We start from the raw sequence: 21,579 nt of genomic DNA, 5'->3' as shown, positions 1-21,579 counted from the left end.
GAAAGGGACATGTGTTGCAGAAACATTTGTTACATAGCCATGTCATATGTTATAATTGGAGTAATATGATGTGATGTTTATGTAGGACAATTATAAGGTTATTGTTATACATGACAGATTTGCTATAGTAGTTTCTGTGAAATCTCCAAGTGGTGCTTTCAGCAATTCATAGACCTGCTGCAAAAACAACACCATTGACATGTATAGAGCAGATTTTGAAATGCAGAGATTTTTGCCACAGAGATAGCGCTGTAAACTGTACATGCTGTGGTATTGCTGGTTTTTTCCCCCTTTTTTACTATATCATTCTTATTCCAGTGTTTTACTTAGGACTTGTTCTTCTCTTTTACAGGAGACTGCATCAACAGTTTGAAAGCTATAAAGAACAAATCAGAAAAATAGGAGAGGACACTCGTCGGTACCCTGGAGAACACAAGGATGATGCACCAACATGTGGGATTTGTCACAAAACAAAGTTTGCAGATGGCTGTGGACATTTATGCTCTTACTGTCGAACAAAATTTTGTGCTCGTTGTGGTGGTCGTGTTTCACTTAGGTCAAACAATGTAAGTTTACTTTTCTTGAGACTTTTCTTGTAAGTCATTGCCCTTTCTTGTAAGTCATTACATACCTTTTCACACTGAAAATAGACAAACAAAACTGTTATCATTGTGAATACATTCAGCACCCAACACAACCATATAAACAAAATATGATGCTGTGTCAGGTACTGCAGTGAAGAAGTGCTGTGGTGCCTTCTTGCTGTTGATCATAGATGAATAAATATTGTTAAAGATAGAAGACCATTATTGTTATGTTCAAGGAACCCCCTTTAGGCTAAGGCCCCATGTTGCGCCAAAGTTGCTTTTCTTTGTTGCGGATTTTGCTGCGTTTTTTGAGTTAAAGCCAGGAGTAGTTTAAGCAGAAGGGAGAAGTATAAGTACTTCCTAGATATTTCCCATTCCTGCTGTAGCCACAACTGGGTTTGGCTGTAAATAACGCAGCAAAATCTTCATTAAAAAAAATCAACTTTTCCGCAACATGGGGCCTCGGCCTTAAAGGGAGTGTCAAGGCAAAAATGGGCAACCTGTTTAAGCTTTAAATTGAACGGGGGCAGTGAAAAAAAAAAAAGCAAACAAATTCATACCTACCTTTCCACAGTGTTCCAGTGCCTCCCTGTGCGCTCTTCTTGGTCCCACGCTGATGTGTGTCGGAATCCCCAGCTACACGTGACCGCTGAGGCCAACCAGCAGCCTCAGCAAAAGACTTGCAATGTCACTACCTGTGACATCACAGGTCTCTTCCTTAGGCGGCTGATTGGCCTCAGGGGTCATGTGTGGCTGGGGTTTCCGACTACTGAGGTCAATTAGTGGCTTTAGTGGAATTCAGGAAAAGACTTGTGAGAAGCCACCAGAGCAGAAGGACCAGGACACCTCGGGACATTGTTTTGTTTTGTTTTTTTGAAGGGGGGGGGGGGGGTTCCCCTGGTTGTCCAGACATTAAAATAAAAATGCCTCGACAACCTCTTTAAGCAACCTCATCTGATATGGTTATGAATAGAGTTAGTGACCAGTCCATTAAGACGATCATTGTATTGCTAGCTGGAAGATCGTTGAGAGGATGAAGAAGGTGAAGGATTCAGCAATTCCAGACGTGTTTAGGAAAAGACATCATAGGGCAAATTTGTAAAAGCTGTCAAAAACAAAAAACTGTCATTGCCGCCTATGGCAGCTATTAAAAGTTAAGCATATTGTCATCTTAGGCTCCGTTCACATGGGGAGCGGAAGGGCGGATTTTGGCACCGAGAGTGACACTGGAAGCTGCGTCACTCTCGGGCTAAAATCCGCCCGCCACGACAGTCGCGGCTTCCCCCTCCGGAGTCGGCTCAAATGAATGGGCTGACTCCAGAGGTTGCTGTCGCGAGGCGGATGCCACGACTTGACGAACCACAGAATCCGCCTGAAGAAAGGACAGTTCGCTTCTTTTTTCCGCTAGCGGCAACATGCTGCTAGCAGAAAAAAGAACGCTAGCGGTCTCCATAGACCACCATTGTGAGGGGGGGGATTATGACGTGGATTCTGCGCCATAAACCACCCCATCTGTGCCCGTGTAAACTAGCCCTTAAAGAGGAGCTTATATGTCCTCTAGCATTGTGCATGTTATATACCACTGGAAACCTTACTTTGCGCTAAACAGCTGTAAAGATCAGAAAAGGAGAGGTATGCGTAGAGTAGCCTTTCTAAAGACTACATTAAGATAGGCTTATTTAAAAAAGCAAAATGGCAATGATAGACTCCCTTTAACAGAATCTTTTAAGAATAAAGTTGCATATAATAAATCTAGTGCACTATACTTTCCCACTCAGTTTCTAGGTGTGAGCTACCCTAAAAATATAAAATGTTGCAAATTTTTTTTGCACAAATAAATATTTTGATACCTTTTGAAACCACAATTCTGGCATGCTAGGCTTAACAAATATCATTCTATATCTTTTTAAAAACCATTCTTAGATTTTATAAGTGACAAAAAAATTTGTAAATTTTACTGCTAGGATATTGCTTGACGTCACTTTCAATACTTTAGCAGCACAGTTTATGTAAATAGCATAATAAATGTGGGCCAACACCAGTTGTGGTAAATGGTTAGGGTGCTTTCACACTTGTGTTGTTTCATCTGTTCATCTGGTCCGTTGTAGGTACATAAGAACAAATTAAACAATAAAAACGGATCCGTTCCATGATGGACAACAATGGATCTCATTGGACCTCATTGACTGTAAAAGGGTCCTTACTTATCTGACATTTTCTCTTTGACTTCGTCATGCTTGCAGGACTTTTTTTGTCTGCGATTGAGAAAATTATATGCTGAAGGCTCTGAATGGAGACTTCCAAGTTTTGAGTGCCCTGAACAAGCATCTTTTCGTGTATTTTCTCTGTATCATTTTTTTTTTAGTGAAATATGTCACTTGGTAACAGATTCCTTTTGGGTCTTATTCAGATGACAGCTGTTCTTGTTCATATGCTTGCTGACAGCACATGGACCCTTTGTAGTGAAAAATATTGTAGAATGCACTATTCTTGACTTTTTTGTGGACCAGAAGATCACATGTTCATGTGCAGATGTTCTCTGACTGCACATAAAATCAGCTACCACACCTTTTATGTTTTTATTTATCGTAGTTAAAAGACAAAGCCATCTGAATAAGCATTATAGTAAGGTGGTCAGATCTGATGAATCATATTTTCCTTTATATCATGTGGACACCGGGTGAGTATGCATTACATAACGGGAACAGATGGCACCAGCATGTAGCATGAGAAGAAGGAAAACTGGGGGAGACAGTCTGCTCTAAGGCAATGTTCTGTTGAAGGCTTAAGGTCTTTCCATTCATGTAGATATTACTGTACTTTGACATAAACAACCTATCACCTTCTTAGTCTGTGCCCTTGCTACACTCTTAAGCAATGGTTTGAGGAACGTGACAAGTTCAAGTTGTCTGATCTATGGAGGCTCCACCTAAGTTACTGCTTATATGGCCTAAAGGATCTCCTTACTAACATCTTGGTGGCAGATACTACATGACACCTTCAGAATTCTTGTAGGGTCCAGCCCTCAACGTGTGGGTTTGACACAAGTAGAATGAACACAATACTAGGCAAATGGTTTTAATATTATAGGTAGGCAATGTTCTTTATGTGCAAGGGCAGCACTGATTGCCTGTACTCAGGGCCAGTTTTAGACAAAATGGGGCCATGGGCAAAATTAAAAGTGGGGTCCCAAATACCAATAACACCGTCATATTTAAGTCATTTCAGAAGTCAATGCTGCACTTCCAGCGGCATTGATATAGTCTTAAAAGATTAGGGAAAAAGAAAAAAAAATTGTAAACATATATAAAGTTGTGAAACCACCATAGGTATACCTCTATACTGGGGAGAATTCTTACCACTATACAGACAATTACCAAACAAAACACATGATATAAAGACCTCCTATCTGTATACTAGGCCCAGGTAACACACCACCTCATGGAGGTAGTCACCGTGTCCAGATATTCGTGCACTACACAGACCTCTATCCTAACAAGCATCAGATCCAGTAAAGGCGTTTTTCCAACTAATTTTTTATACTGATAATTTATCCACGGGACAACTCATCAGTATGTCAGTATGTAATCTGTCATGGTTTGACACCTGAACCCCACACAGATCAGCTGTTTTAGCAGCTTTCAAGTGCCAGACGCTGCTTGTGGACAAGATTCTGTGCCGTTACTATTCAAGCAATAGGAGCTGCGCTGCGCTGCAATTACCCAGGACCACCACTATACAGTGGATGGCGCTGCAGTGCCACTCCTATTACTTGAATAGTAGCGGTACTGCATCCTGTCCATTAGCAGTTATCAGCACATGGAGGCCGCTAGAAGAATCGGCCCCCGACAGATCACATTCTGATGTCCAATGCTGTAAACAGGTCATCAGTATCAAAAATCAGTTTGCGTCCGGAAAACCCCTTTGAAATAGCATTTTCTGCCCCAGTAATAACAACCCCCTTTTTGCCCATATGCAATACAAATGACCACCTTTATATTGCCTTATCAGTTATTATAGTGCCCCCTTATAAGTCAATCAATCTCTCTTGCTAATAATTGTTCCTTCTTATAAATAAACCCCTCCACCCCCTTTACCAGTAAGGCTGGGTTCACACTACCGCTAGAGATGAGCGAGTAGTATTCGTTCGAATATCGAATACCATTATAGTCTATGGGACAAAACGGGAATGTTGTTCTGAAAATCAAAGTTCGACACATTGGATCCTCCAAGTTCAGGAAGTAGTAGGACGAGGAGCACGAGGAGGTTTTTGAATTGAATTCAATGGAAATTTCCTGCGTGGTATTCGACCGATATGAGTATTCGATCGAATAGTAGTTTTCGATCAAATACTATTCGCTCATCTCTAACTACCGCCGCTGTCCGCCCTGGGGTTTCCATCCTAAACCCTGGGGAAATTGGACAGGACAGGGGACAGATTGCTGGTGATCAGCTTTAAAACCCATTCATTTGAATGGGGTTTTAAAGGTGACCACCGGAGTCTGTATGCAGCCTCTCCGGAAACAGTTTCCTCTCTGGAAACTATTTTTTTCCTCGGACACAAAGTCTTACATGCAGGACTTTGTATCCATGCAAAAAAAATGGTTTCCAGGCGGAGAGGCTGCATATGGACACCGGAGGTCACCTTTAAAAACCCATTTAAATTAATGGGTTTTAAAGCTGATGACCAACAAGCTGTCCCCTGTTCTGTTCAGTTCCCCCAGGGTTTAGGATGGAAACCCTGATGCGGCAGCAGCGGTAGTGTGAACCCAGCCTAATAGTTTCCCCTTATAAGTAATAATAAATTCCCCTTAATAATAAATCCTCCTTATATATCCCCCTTATTACCGGTAAAAATAATAGTTCATCCTTATAAATATATATATATGGGGGGGGGGGGCTATTTATAAGGAGTAACTATTATTAATAATGAGGAGGCTAATAGTTTCCTAGCTTTACGGTATTAATAATGGATTTCCCTTATAAATCTAATTATAATAATGGCATCCTTTTATTTATCATAAAATAATAAAAAACTAACTCACCTATCCACGCTTCCCCGCTGAGTCCTGATGCTTGAAGTCTCAGGAAGGTCAGGTGCACAGGGCGCGATGCGATGACGTCATCACACTCGATCCCGTCTTCCACATAGTCATCTATGCCGGAGCAGGGACTTGATAGCACACCGATACACTTGTTGAGGCTGCCTCGTTCCGGGTCACCAGACCAAACGTCTGATTCTGCGGATCACAGGGTCCCTTTGGAGAATGTAAAGTAGAAGTCAGATTAGGACAGAAATATTCATATGGATTGTAACTTCAGTCTGCATGATGTTACTATGAAAAAACAACTACAGAATTAATGGCAAGAAAATGGCATCAAAATGGTTTTCCCACAAAGACAATTTATCCCTTATAGGAGATAAATGTCTTATTGCTGGAGATCCTACTGCTGGGACTCCCTGGACCTGGGGATCCCACTGCTAGGACCTTGGCTGATCACAAAAATGGGAGTCCCTTGTTTAAATGGATCAATGGCAACATTTTGTTCAGCTGCTTTAGGCCCCTTGCACATGACCTGTGCTAGTTCGGTGTGCTATCCAAGTTTTTCCCTGGATAGCACACTGACCCCCGGTTCACATCTGTGTTTGGAATTCCATTTGGGCAGTCCACTTGGGGACCCCTTGAACGGAAACCTATATGCATTAAAAAGTGGCTAGCTAAGAAACCACACAGACCCCGTAGACTATAACAGGATCCATGTGGGTTCCGCTCAGTGTCTGCATGAATTATGCGGAGAGAAAAATACTGCAAGTAGCACTTTTCTCTCCACATGTTTTATGCGGAAACAACATGGACTCCATTATAATCTATGAGGTCTGTGTGGTTTGGGCGGTCCCCAAGCAGACTCCCCAAATGTAATACCGAACGCAGATGTGAACCGTGCGTGACCCATTCATTTTTGTTGGCCTATACACACGACTACGACATGGTTCTGTGTGTGGGCTGACAGTCTGGGCCACAAAACTAAGGAAAGTTCCTATTCCATTTAATGAATGGAACCACTGCCATGCACGGGCAGCACACAGCACCAGCGTGCCATTCAATCACAGCCCACACATGGTAGTTTGCAAGGAGCTTTAGACAGAGGCCCCTCGTTGCGGAAGAGCTGCTTTTATTGTTGCAGATTTTTCAGCAAATTTTAGAGCCAAAGCCAAAAGTATTTTCAACAGGAAAGGGAAATATATGGCCAGCACTTTGCCCTTCTGCTAAATCCACTACTGACTTTGGCTCTAAAAACGGCAACAAAATTTGCCTAACCCTCCCCCCCCCCCCCCAAAAAAAAAAAAAAAACAACAAAAAAACAACAAACCTAGCTTTTCCACATTGTTGGGCTCCCAGCATCCAGACACTTATCCCATATCGTGTGGATAGGTTATAATTTGTCTTTGTGGAAAAAAACTTTATTTTAAAACAGCAAGTCAACTATTAAACAACTGCTTTTTTTTAAATTTTATTATGTCAAGGCCGGATATTTAGCGGCAAAAAACCTGTGTTTCAAATTTTGGCTAATCCCATCCACGCATTGTAGAAGAAAATCTGCAGCGGAAATATTGCAATTTGAACGCCCGATTTTTTTGTAAAACGTAGGAAGTATGTCAATACTACCCAAGAAAACATTGGCGTTTATTGTATAATAGAGGCAGAAAGTCTGCAGAGGAAAACCCTGCACACCTTCTATGAGAAATGCTGTAGAAACAAACACGTTTCCTTTGCACTCTTTTCCGCAGTGTTTTTTTTTTTTTTCAGTGATTCGCTGCGTGGAGAATTAGCCTAAAAGAGTTTAATTATTTTTACTGAATACAACACTTCTGGTTGCTCTTTTTTAATTTATATTTTTCGGTGGATGTCAACACCTTAATATTGTACCATGTGTTGATGTTGTCTATTGTATCTTTACTGTCACCAGAGCCTTTATTTTTCTAATACAGGGCTCCCAATCTCCTGCTTGCATAGTCCTCCTGCTTCCACCACTAGATGGAGTATAGTTGTTTACTGTGTACTGATTATATATTGAACACAATAATCAAACAGTATGCAGCACATTCTTAGGCACCCTCTAGTGGTGGCAGAAGGGATCCCAGTATTTATTATTTATGTCTATACAGAGGATTATCTCTGTCAAAAAATAGAGTTCTGTCTGCTATAAAGGTGTGTAAAGATAATCATCAGAACATAACTTTGGGCATATTCAATTTTATTATTCAGTTCTTTAACTATATGTCCTATCCTTAAGATAGACCATGAATTTTAGATTGTGGGTGTCCTATTCGCAGCACTCTGCTGATCGGCTGTATGAAGAGGCTGTAGTGCTTTACCAATTACTGCAGCTTTTTTATTGCTTACATCAGATGACACTGCTATCAGTTCTCAGAACTCTGTACTTTTAGTAGCAGCTGTTGTGGCTATTGCATTGAGCAGGACGAAGTTTTAATAACTACAATCAACTCTATGAAAATTACTGTTGTGAATACTAACAGCGCTGGAACTGATGCACATGCACAAGCCCCAAATCCTCTTCAAACAGCCCCCCTCCCACCAATCTAAAATTGAGAGCCTATTTTAGAGGGGTATTCTTGTTATTTCAAGTTTCCCCATATCCACAGGGATGCCTACCCTGTTTCCCCGAAAATAAGACATGTTCTTATAATTAATTAGCTAACGAAATATATGACCTTTCTTATTTTCGGGGGATGTTTTATGCAGCGACTGGAGCGGGGAACAATTGGCAAACAAAGCTGGGAACAATTAGCGGAGTGCCGGCATGACTGCCGGTTGTATGTGATCCAGAAGGTGAAGGGGGGGGGGGTGTCTTATTTTCGGGGAAACAGGGTAGTGCTGGGACAAATCTGGAGAACATCTGAACAGGGTGGCAGGTCAAGCATGTGCATTGCTTCTCCATTCATTCTCTATGAAAATAGCAGAAATAGTCGAATATAGCACAAGAGACCCCTTTTCTTTTGATAGGTGGGGGTCCCATCTGTTTGAACAGAACAAAATAGCAAGTTAGTCTCTGTGCTATAGATAGGGGTAACTTGAAGTAACCAGAAAATCCCTTTAAGAATAGGCCATCGATTAAAAAAAAATTGAATAAACCACATAGGTAAAAAAAAAATAGATGTTGTGGAGTTACTTGAAATAGTGATCAGGTTTTTAGGCTCTCCATACTGGAATAAAAAGTAATGAAACATAGATGATTCTTCTTATGTTAAGTAATAATGCACTTTCTTGAACGTTTTAATTTCATTTAACCTTGACCTTTTTCATTTTGCTCATTAATACCTGCTTACCATTAATTTTCTATTTTTTTCTCCTTTTTATTCTGCTTTCTTGGATGCTTTCCCAAAGGAGGACAAAGTGGTTAGAATCTTTTCTTTCTTTTATCTTGTATATGATACAATGTCAGAATATTTCTCTAGACGTTATGGTGCCAAATGCGTGGGTTTTGTTATTGTGTAGTTTTGACAATCGCAGTGTCGCTTCTCTTCAATCACTCCTTCAGTAAATTATATTAGATGTAATTTGCATTGTAAATGACTTCTGTCAGGTAACCTATATTTATAGGAGGTTAGGAAAAAACTACAGCTGTTCTCTTTATGAAAGGGATATAAATATCCAATGCTAATGTACCAAATAAGCAACTTTTCTTTTACCACCTAAAACAAATCAAATAGATGTAGTCTTATACTTCAAGCACTGTTTAATGGTTGCTCTTCCTGATGTAAACTCTTATTTTAGGCAGAAAACCTTCCTCCTGCAATGCCAATTTAAGCAGTTTTATAACTAGTAAATATTCCATTATTTATTTGACTTCCTAGTATATGCAATATTTTAAAGGAATTGTTCACGCTGTTGTATTTTCAGTATGTGTTTCATCATTATGTGTCTTGTCCAGAACACAAATGAATCGTATTAGTGTAAAATAGGAAAACCTGAATGTGACAAAAACTAATTTTGAGGCTCCTGTTTTCCCCTAAAGTAATTTGATTCTGTTTTTTGCCACCTTTAAATGAACTTACAAATGTGATTGACAGCCACAAATTATGAGAGGTGGAACCCCCACTAACCATGATAACAGTGGGCTGCAGTCAATGGATTGAATGGCACAAACTCAGTGCTGCTGTATTCACTGTCTCTGTCTGCTGAAGATTGCTGAATGATGTAGATACTGGGAAATTCTTGTTAAGTTTAGTTGTATCAATGTATCAGCAAGCAGCTTGTTTCCAAGCAGGATTTCCTTGACAAAATTTGAGGAGCAAATGATACTTCCTGTGATCCTTCTTATGTTCTTAGTAAACATAGACACACTTGACAGATGTCTATGCTTGGTCCAGCACTTATCTCCATTATGTTAGGAAGTCTGCCCAGAATTTAGCCAATGCCTTGGAAGAAATTTTTGCTTTCTTAAAATTATTACCATACGGTAATAATGTTGGGCAAGATTGAAATGACAATACAGTGTTATTGTACATAGTTATATGGTACAGTTGTAAATAAAACATATGTCCATCAACTTAAACCAAGGGATTGGAAAGACTTGGCCAAAGGGAAATTTCAGATCGCCCATGTTGATCATATAAAAAGACGTGTTTGAGATTAGAAGAATATACCATCTATACTTATCTAACATACCATAACAATAGGGAGTGTGTTGGAAGAATAAATCCTATCAAGTCACTTACATGGCTAGTTATGTGACCTAAAGCCGACCTACTTGTTCCGACACAGTTTAAATTTTCAGCTAGTCCCCACCATTCGAGTACAGTTAGTTCTGGTTCCTGATATACTATTTAGGTTCTGGCAAGTGAGTTTCTAATAGAAGAGCAAGCAAAGTGGCATAATTCTGAACTCTGGCACTGTCCAATTAGAGACAGGCAGTTGCAGAGAGGTCAAAATCATGGCTGCTCACTGCTCCAGCCCAGGACCGCCCATCTGACAGTACAGGCACCAAAACTAACAGCACTGATTGTGTGGGAACAATAAGGGCTAGAGAAGTAATTCCAACTAGGCTAGAATCAGTGAAGCAGTGCCTATTAAAAGATGCAAAGAACCAAAGTGAATGGAGGTAGAAAAAGGTCCTTTAAAAAAATTTAAACATAGCTATGTGGCCCAGCAGTACCATAACAGAAAAAAAAAATACTTTAAAAGGGATTTGCAGGTATTTGATATTGGTCATTGATATCAGATCAGTAGGGATCTAACACCCAGCACCTCCACCAATCAGCTAAAGCTAAGGAGCTGTAAGTACTAGAAATAAACAATGGATATAGCTGGGAGCAAACTGCTCTGTCCACTCTGTATTGGTTGATCATGATAAACAATGGATAGAGTTGGGAGCAAAGCGCTCTGTCCACTATGTATTGGTTGATCATGATTACTGCAGCTCAGCTTTCCAGGAGAAGGGGTTAAAGGGCTTGGCCACTTTCAGACCAATATTGACAGACAAATGTACAATAAAAAGATATACAATTTTCCAATATACTTTCTGTATCGATTCCTCACAGTTTTCTAGATCTCTGCTTGCTGTCATTCATTCTGTTACGTCTAGTAAATAAAACTCTGACCATGGTCATGTGATTTACGGTCCATGGTCATGTGATGAATACACAGGTGTACAGCTGATTACCAGGCTGATGTCTGATTATTGTGCTGTGACTGTAACGAGCGGCACCTGTGTACTCATCACATGACCATGGTCCGTAAATCACATGACCATGACGATACTACTGCATTTTTTCAATTCCACCCCATTCTGAATTGTTCCAGCTTCTCAGTACATTGTGCAAAATATCAAAAGGTACCTTTTTAAAATACAACTTGTCTCACAAAAAACAGCCCTGATACAACTATGGAAAATGGAAAAAAAAAGAAAAAGTTATGGCTTTTGGAAGTACAGAAGTCAAAAGTGAAAACACAAGAATTAAAAATGGCTGTGTCCTGTGAGGGTTAATTGACCATTAGACAGGTAAATAGTAATATATTTAGATGTTGAATACATAGTGTATTACCATAGCTCTCTACTGTCCTGCTGTCCTGAATTGTTGTGCAATTGTCCCACTGTGCCCTAATGTTTCCCCACTGCTCCCTGATTTATTTTGTCCCCCAAAGCTAAACACTTCAGTCCATCGGGGTCTTCTCTTCACTGCCTGCTTCACCTTTGTGATGGAACTCGCATAATACAACCCCCCACCTCCTACTCCCCTGCATGTCTGTAGCAAGAGCAGGGGAGTTGGAAAATTGCCAATGTGACACAGAAGAAGTTTACATCCTCTATTTTGGCCCCAGGGCCAGGGATTGTTTGCTTGTTAAGGGGGCATTCGCACAGAGTAACACAGCACTGATCCTGGCACAATAACTCGCGTAAGAATCAGCGCTGCAAAACAGAATCCCATTGAGTTCAATGTGTTACACGCGTTAAACGGAACCCATTGAACTCAGTGTGAATGCCCCCTTACTCCATGTGAATGTCCCCTAAGTGCGAGGGAAGGTTGGGCAGGGTCTGTATGGGAATCTGAGTGTAGGCCCTGTCATATCAACTGCTGTGTATTCAGATACTATATAAAGGGTGTAGTATATAGAAATCAGTATATAGAGAGCTACAGTGTGGCAATGCACAATCTAAAGTGGGGCTCAGCTGGACAAGTGCACAATGTCCTGGATTATCAGGACAGCAGTGAAAAAATGGGATTGCCACACCGGATCCAAATTGTAGGGACATTATACTCTGGGGGAACCACAAGGAGGCATGATGTCATGTCAGGACCACTAAAGGAGTACTGTACTGTATGGGGAAAATAGGGACATAGATGGAAATGGGTGTAAGCAAAGTCGGCTTGAGTAGGAGGCGGGGCTTACAACATGCAAATACACTTTATTTATATGAGAAAACCATCTATAGACAAACAGCTTGTTAAGAAATTGTATGATATTTCATTCTACAGTCAAAAGATTTAAAAAATAAAAAACAACACCCCTTTAAAGGGTTCTTTAAATAGCTAGGGCTCATCAATAGCTAATTTGGGGTGGGGTCTCACTTCTGACACCCAACGCCGATTAGCCATTTTAGGAGGACGTTTAGATAAGGGCTACAACCTCTTCACTACTTACCAAGCACAGTGCTATACATTATGTAGTGGCTGTGGTTGGTATTGCAGTTCCTTCACATTCACTTTGTCAGGGTGGTGTTCTCAATGGGACCACTTAAGTATATTGGATGGATTACCACCACCCTGACAACTTGAATTGGACTGAACAGCAAATAGACAATGTGACCAATACCAATATAGATAAATAATATTCATTAAATTAATGCTGGCAAAACCTGCAAAGATTGCCCAAATATGTTATTTGTTTTGGGGGCCTCAAGGCGGATATGTAATAAGAGAAGGGTCTGATTGTGATATTTCAACATGTTTGATCCTTTTGTCCTTCCCATTTATAACACATACCAAGGGTGCATATGAATTTTTTTTTCAATTCAAACGTTTTATTGGGTTTTTCAACATTTGTAAAAGAACATACAAGCAAGTAATAAAGGAGCAATAAGACAAATCAAATAGTAGCAAAATGCCGATACAAAAATTTTACAAACATACTTGTGCCACATAGCAAGATCAAAGAATTGACATACGTAGCATTATTAGCTCAAGAGGATGTACTAAATCTAGCTCCGAACAAGCGGTAGGGAGAAAAGAAAAAAGAAAAGGAGAGAGTGGAAAAAGAAGAAGAGAAAAGGGAAGGGGGGGGGGGAGGGGGGGTGTTGTACGAGCAGCAGGCAGTCTAGTGCCGGTGCAAGAGCCAGGGGTTCCAGGTCTTCACGTAACGGTCATGAGTCCTGGAAGACCAACACATAAGTTCATCAAAACGGGCTATCTGATTGACTTTGTCAATCCATTGGGAGATTGGAGGAGCAGATGAATTCAACCAGTACTGTGGAATAAGCGATTTTGCTGCGGATATCAGGTGAGTGACCAGTCTGTCCTTCCCAGGGGTATAGTCGCCAGACGGCAGGGACAGAATCACGGTTTCAGGGGTGAGTTGGAAATACGGGTAACTAACTGCTCGGATCACCTCCTCCACTTTCGCCCAGAACTCCTGTATCACCGGACATGACCACCAAATGTGTAGGTGAGTACCAGCCTCCGATAAGCATCTCCAGCATCGGTCTGTGGTGTGTAGTTTCTTGGCGTACAGCCATGCAGGATTCCTGTACCATCGAGAGACAATCTTATAATTATTCTCTTGAAGCCTGATACATGGAGAAAAGTCATGAGAGTGAGACAAGACAGTTTCAACTTCATCATCAGACAGGGAGATCTGTAGCTCGGCTTCCCAAGCAGACACGTAATTCGGCCGGTGTGGATCCACAAAGTGGGACTGATAGTGAGATTTCTTTCGGAGCATGGAGGTTTTTGAAATAAGCAGTTTCTCAAGCTCAGTCAGGTGGGATCGTGTCGTGTAGCGTTGCTGCAGGTTACGGAAGGTTGTGGACAAGTTCTGTTTATGCAAAAAGGTGAATGACGTCTCGGGAGCGAGGGAACATACTTCATCTGTAGACAGTAGCCCGTTGGGGGTAGTGATGTCTCTAAGGGTCAGGTTGCGAAACCTAACCCATAAGTCCTTAAATGCTGCAGGGTGCATGCCTGCTAGGTGGGGGATCAGCGACAGTGGAAGTATCGGAGAGGGCTGTGGGAGAAGGTCATCGTTAAGGTCCAGCCAGGCTCTCGTGGGGCTGAAGAGCAGCGGGCAAGAGGTGATCGACGTGCTGCGATGTGTGCGCGGGAACCATAGTACAGCATCAAGAGGAGCATCTATGCCTTCCTGTAATAGCATTGCAGGCAACCGTGAGGTGAGGGGAAAAGCTAAATCTGACCACCAGGTCAGGCGAATGGCAGTATGATATTTCTGAATGTCTGGAAGACCTATTCCACCCTGACTCTTCCGTTTGGTCAATTGTAGCCAGGAGATCCTCGGAACTTTATGTCTCCAAACAAAACGGGAAAACAGGCTTCTGAGGGAGGCGAAGAAGGCAGCAGGTAAGGCAATGGGCAGCATCGCCATGCGGTAGATGATCTTAGGAATCAGGTAAGTCTTCAGGAGGTTTTTTCTGCCAAACCAGGAAAGAGGAAGGCTGTCATATTCCTTCAACGAGCGTTTTAGATCGGCAAGTAGAGGGGGAAAATTCGCCTGATATAAGTCATCAAGATGGGATGTCAATTGTACACCTAGGTATTTGAGTTTTGTACTGGACCACTGAAAAGGAGTCGCACTCTGCAGAGAAGACACTGTTGCAGCGGGTAGAGTTATATTCAGCACCTCAGATTTTGAAAAGTTCGCTTTATAGCCCGATAATTCTCCGTACAATGTCAAAATGTCCATCAAGGCTGGCAAACCTTCTGCGGGATTCCAGAGTATAAACAGGACATCGTCCGCGTAAGCTGTAGACTGTAAGGACATCCCATTAAATTGAACTCCTTGGATTGCAGCATCTTGCCTGACCGCCTGTAACAGTGGCTCCAAGGGTGCATATGAATTTTGACTGAAGAACCATTTGGCATATAGCTATCTAATGTATGCTCCACCATATATCCCGCTTTAATCTGGATGGGAATGTGACTATTATTTTCAAAAAGGCTATATGAAGTGTAAGGTGTTTTTTGTTCTGCACTGCATTGTATCTGGTCTTATTGGGGCTTTTATTTTGGTACTTCTATAACTGATGAATAAGTTCTGGCCCTATAGGTGGACGATCTGTATGTGGTCGCTCTATTCCCTCCATTTGCTTTGTGTTTTCATTGTGTCCTATTTCTACTAAAATGTAATAAATAAATGTTGTGTTCAGTGAATATGTAAAGCCTTGATGGATGGCCATGTTTATGCTGAAGCAGTATACCCACAGGTAGTACTGTCACTAGTATTAAGAGCACAGCTATGTAAAGCAAGTTACTGCTGGTTATTTATCATATTTGACAAAGGCTCTTGACTCCTAAAGTGGGTCAAACCTCATAGCATATTTATGAAGCCTCATTCCAGAAATGTAGAAGGTAAATGAGCCCATAAAGTGCAGTTTAAGTTTTAGACTGGTTTTTTAAGCACCAGTTGTTCATTTATTATCTTTTCCTGGTAGCCAAGGGAGCAGCAGAGGTTTGACTCCAAACACGACCCGGTTTCCATATTATTATGTTATTAGAGACAACATCTTTCTGAATGCTGCTATATGGGTTTTCAGCACCCCAGCAGACAGCTGAGTTTAGAGGGGGAAGCTATTACTTTCCAGACATTTCCCCGGCAGTGGCACCTGTTGGTGAAATGTAGTACTACATGGAGACCATTGACATGAATGGCTTTCCTTGGGGGTGGCTCCTGTAGAGAGGGTCCCAAATAAAGCACCCCCTCTATGATGTGCATATGTCCTAACAGGGCATATTTTAGTATAAGAAAGGAATACTTCAATACTTTTAGAGAGACATGATGTGTCAGGACACAGACACTGCAGCTATGACAACAAAACTTCTCAAAGTTGTAATAAAGAACAGTCCCCTCTACATGTGAGCACAGAGACACAAAGCGAGCAATTATACATTATGAAAAGAATGTTCCAGGGCCCCTAGGATCAAGACGCACTAAGCAGATTGCGGAACTGATCCAGAGTCATATGAAGTTACCTGGTCAGCATCATGCCCCTTAAAAAGGAGAACAGATCATAGGGGTTCTTTGCAGACACTCAGATAGAGGCCTAAGTGTATCTATCATTCCAGGCGTCCCGGATGTTCTAGACACTGTTTAGGTAAAAAGAATCTATAACATTTGTGCAGGAAGTGTCTGGATTACAAAGCCAAAACACATTACATGACAACTATAGACGGTTTCCTAATAAATGCTATATGTTTCCCAATGTACCTAGTATATTAAAACTGGTGTGAGGCTAAAGGGTAATAGCTGCCCCTAGCATCTACTCATTTTCCAACTTCCATTTTTCACAAACTTTAAGGGAATGCAATCCTCCACCAGAATGGTTACCATGGTGGATATTAGATATTACTTAGATATTAGAGTAAAAAATATGGAAATCTATTCTCCAGGATGTAATTAGGAGAACAGAGCCTCTGTATGCTGCCCTCTAGAGGGCAGCCCCCTTAACATCTTGCATGATTCCGTTAATAAGCCTACTAACATGATGCAGAGTTTATTGCCAAATTAGTGTATGATTATCCCCTGACCTTAGATATTAGATATAATTAGATATTACTTTTGATAATTCCACCATTATTGTCCATTTGCTGGCATTTTCAAATTTAAGTTTACAGTAACTGTAGAGGTTTACTATACCTCAATAGTCGTAAATGTCGACATATACTGTACATTTACAGTTTTTACAGAAAATGGTGATTTTTACATATGGCATAACAATAAAGAAGATTCATTATTGATCTGTGCAATAATATAATTGCTGCGATCCAAGGCAACAAACAAAATCATAATAATATTTTTTTTATATCTTTCTTTGTGCAGGGAAATGTATGAATGTAATATTGTAATGCTTTATTGTTCTGACGTATAAACGAGGCCATAGTAATAAGTAGTAAGACATAATAGCATAAAGAGAGTCACTGACAGGCAGTTGATCATTCTCATTCTTTCTTTTGATCCTAATTTGTCAAATAGTGATTAAAGGGTTAAAGGGGTTATGTAGGGATATCAAAAGCTTATCCAGATATATATATATATATATATATATATATATATATATATATATATATATATATATATATACAGTGTTGGCCAAAAGTATTGGCACCCCTGCAATTCTGTCAGATAATACTCATTTTCTTCCAGAAAATGATTGCAAGCACAAACACTTTGGTATTAATATCTTCATTTATTTTGCTTGCAATGAAAAAACACAAAAGAGAATTAAAAAAAAGTCAAATCATTGATCATTTTACACAAAACTCCAGAAATGGGCCGGTCAATACTTGGTAGCACAACCTTTAGACAAAATAACTGCGAACAACCGCTTCCGGTAACCATCAATGAGTTTCTTACAATGCTCTGCTGGAATTTTAGACGATTCTTCATTGGCAAACTGCTCCAGGTCCCTGAGATTTGAAGGGTGCCTTCTCCAAACTGCCATTTTGAGATCTCTCCACAGGTGTTCTATGGGATTCAGGTCTGGACTCATTGCTGGCCACTTTAGAAGTCTCCAGTGCTTTCTCTCAAACCATTTTCTAGTGCTTTTTGAAGTGTGTTTTGGGTCATTGTCCTGCTGGAAGACCCATAACCTCTGAGAGAGACCCAGCTTTCTCACACTGGGCCCTACATTATGCTGCAAAATTTGTTGGTAGTCTTTAGACTTCATAATGCCATGCACACAGTCAAGCAGTCCAGTGCCAGAAGCAGCAAAGCAACCACAAAACATCAGGGAAACATGTTTGACTGTAGGGATCGTGTTCTTTTCTTTGAAGGCCTCCTTTTTTTTTCCTGTAAACTCTATGTTGATGCCTTTTCCCAAAAAGCTCTACTTTTGTCTCATATGACCAGAGAACATTCTTCCAAAACATTTTTGGCTTTCTCAAGTAAGTTTTGGCAAACTCCAGCCTGGCTTTTTTATGTCTCTGGGTAATAAGTGGGGTCTTCCTGGGTATCCTACCATACAATTCCTTTACATTCAGACGCCGACGGATAGTACGGGTTGACACTGTTGTACCCTCGGACTGCAGGGCAGCTTGAACTTGTTTGGATGTTAGTCAAGGTTCTTTATCCACCATCCGCACAATCTTGCGTTGAAATCTCTCGGCAATTTTTCTTTTCCGTCCACATCTAGGGAGGTTAGCCACAGTGCAATGGGCTTTAAATTTCTTGGTGACAGTGTGCACGGTAGACACAGGAACATTCAGGTCTTTGGAGATGGACTTGTAGTTTTGAGATTGCTCATGCTTCCTCACAATTTTGCTTCTCAAGTCCTCAGACAGTTCTTTGGTCTTCTTTCTTTTCTCCATGCTCAATGTGGTACACACAAGGACACAGGACAGAGGTTGAGTCAACTTTAATCCATTTCAACTGGCTGCAGGTGTGATTTAGTTATTGCCACCACCTGTTAGGTGCCTCAGGTAAGTAACAGGTGCTGTTAATTACACAAATTAGAGAAGCATCACATAATTTTTCAAACAGTGCCAAAACTTTTGTCCACCCTCTTTTTTATGTTTGGTGTGGAATTATATTCAATTTGGCTTTTTGACAATTCTTTTTGTGGTTTTCCATTGAAGACAAATTAAATGAAGATAATAATACCAAAGAATTTGTGATTGCAATCATTTTCTGGAAGAAAATGAGTATTATCTGACAGAATTGCAGGGATGCCAATACTTTTGGCCAACACTGTATACATATAGTGTGTATATGCAGGAGGGGGCGTGCACACTTGCGCCCCGTGTCTGGTGTGTGCATTCTGCCGAGTTTCCGTCCTCAGCCCCGGCAAAACTGGAAAGGGGATGGAAACCTGGTGGTCAGCTATAAAACACATTCACTTGAATGGGTTTGTAAAGGTCACCACTAGAGATGAGCGAGTAGTGAAATATTCGACATTCGATATTCGTTTCGAGTAGAGCCTCAATATTTGACCACTCGATCGAATATCGAATCCCATTACCGTCTATGGGAAAAAATGCTCATTTCAGGAGAAACCACTGTTCGACTAAAGGAGAGTCACCAAGTCCACGAGTAGCAGGAGGAGAGTGTTTAGGAGGAGCACTGTGCAGTTAAAGCGCACAGACCCCATAGACTACAACGGGTCCTTGCACACAGCTCTGCTACATCTCAGGTCTAGCAGATTTGAGCACACAGCTCTGCTACATCTCAGATTTAGCAGAGTTGAGCACACAGCTCTACTACATCTCAGGTGTAGCAGAGTTGAACACGCAGCTCTGCTACATCTCAGATGTAGCAGAGTTGAGCACACAGCTCTGCTACATCTCAGGTGTAGCAGAGTTGAGTACACAGCTCTGCTACATCTCAGATGCCAATCCCGATCGCTCAACCCTACTGGCAGCTTTCGGTTATGTGGGAGCCGACGTTTTCCTCATAGGAATGCATTGACCAGCGTTGATTGGCTGAATGCTATACAGTGTATAGCATTCGGCCAATCAAGGCTGGTTCTGCCGGAGGCTCGTCTTTGAGGAGACGGAGTCTAAGATCGGACCACAATGGAGACTGCTGTGGTCTGATCTTAGACTCCGCCTCCTCACAGACGAGCCTCCGGCAGGACCAGCATTGATTGACCGAATGCTGTACACTGGCCAATCAATGCTGGTCAGTGCATTCCTATGAGAAAAAGTCAGCTCCCACATAAACATAAGCTGCCAGCTCTCCCGACTAGCAAGGATGAGCCTGCTGCAGAACCAGCGTTGATTTGCCGAATGCTGCGAATAACAATAGTATTCGAACGAGTATTTCAAATACCATAGTATTCATTCGAATACCTACTAGATCGAATACTACTCGCTCATCTCTAGTCACCACCAGTGTCTGCCTGCGGCCTGTCTGTGAGGAAATCGTTTTTTTAGCCGGACACAAAGTCCTGCATGTACGACTTTGTGTTCGGCCGAAAAAAATCTGCAGAGAGGCCGCAGATGGACCAATAAAAACTACAACTTGCCCTACAAATAAAGAGCCCTGACATATCTCTGACAACAAAACAGTAAAAATGTTACAGATGTCAGAATATGGTGACTCCAGGCAAATCGTTCATCTTCAAAAAATGACGTTTTATTTAGTAAAAACTGTAAAATGTAATAAAACTAATACAGTCCTATGAAAAAGTTTGGGCACCCCTATTAATCTTAATCATTTTTAGTTCTAAATATTTTGGTGTTTGCAGCAGCCATTTCAGTTTGATATATCTAATAACTAATGGACACAGTAATATTTCAGGATTGAAATGAGGTTTATTGTACTAACAGAAAATGTGCAATATGCATTGAACCAAAATTTGACCGGTGCAAAAGTATGGGCGCCTCAACAGAAAAGTGACATTAATATTTAGTAGATCCTCCTTTTGCAAAGATAACGGCCTCTAGTCGCTTCCTGTAGCTTTTATTCAGTTCCTGGATCCTGGATGAAGGGATTTTGGACCATTCCTCTTTACAAAACAATTCAAGTTCAGTTAAGTTTGATGGTCGCCGAGCATGGACAGCCCGCTTCAAATCATCCCACAGATGTTCAATGATATTCAAGTCTGGGGACTGGGATGGCCATTCCAGAACATTGTAATTGTTCCTCTGCATGAATGCCTGAGTTGATTTGGAGCAGTGTTTTGGATCATTGTCTTGCTGAAATATCCATCCCCGGCGTAACTTCAACTTCGTCACTGATTCTTGAACATTATTCTCAAGAATCTGCTGATACTGAGTGGAATCCATGTGACTCTCAACTTTAACAAGATTCCCGGTGCCGGCATTGGCCACACAGCCCCAAAGCATGATGGAACCTCCACCAAATTTTACAGTGGGTAGCAAGTGTTTTTCTTGGAATGCTGTTTTTTTTGGACGCCATGCATAACGCCTTTTTGTATGACCAAACAACTCAATCTTTGTTTCAACAGTCCACAGGCTTGTGCAAATGTGCTTTTGCATACCTCAGGCGACTCTGTTTGTGGCGTGCTTCTTTCTCATCACTCTCCCATACAGCTTCTCCTTGTGCAAAGTGCGCTGTATTGTTGACCGATGCACAGTGACACCATCTGCAGCAAGATGATGCTGCAGCTCTTTGGAGTTGGTCTGTGGATTGTCCTTGACTGTTCTCACCATTCTTCTTCTCTGCCTTTCTGATATTTTTCTTGGCCTGCCACTTCTGGGCTTAACAAGAACTGTCCATGTGGTCTTCCATTTCCTTACTATGTTCCTCACAGTGGAAACTGACAGGTTAAATCTCTGAGA

General features: G+C 41.2%; 1 protein-coding gene across 11 annotated transcripts in view; it reads left to right on the top strand.

Annotated features, from left to right (window-relative positions):
* The window catches only part of RIMS1 (regulating synaptic membrane exocytosis 1), a 340,018-nt gene that overhangs the window by 68,429 nt on the left and 250,010 nt on the right, over positions 1-21,579 (top strand). For 10 of the 11 annotated variants that reach the window (XM_075268331.1, XM_075268330.1, XM_075268333.1 and 7 more), the window contains exons 2-3: positions 353-566; positions 8,996-9,007. In XM_075268331.1, the coding sequence (XP_075124432.1) occupies positions 353-566; positions 8,996-9,007 (226 nt within the window). The remainder of the gene's footprint in view (positions 1-352; positions 567-8,995; positions 9,008-21,579) is intronic. The other variant, XM_075268323.1, reaches the window with a different exon arrangement.

The sequence above is a fragment of the Leptodactylus fuscus genome, chromosome 3 (genome assembly GCF_031893055.1).
Source record: "Leptodactylus fuscus isolate aLepFus1 chromosome 3, aLepFus1.hap2, whole genome shotgun sequence".
Taxonomy (NCBI): Eukaryota; Metazoa; Chordata; class Amphibia; order Anura; family Leptodactylidae; genus Leptodactylus; species Leptodactylus fuscus.
The sequence above is the reverse complement of the archived record's forward strand: the minus strand, read 5'-3'. Positions and strand labels throughout refer to the sequence as shown.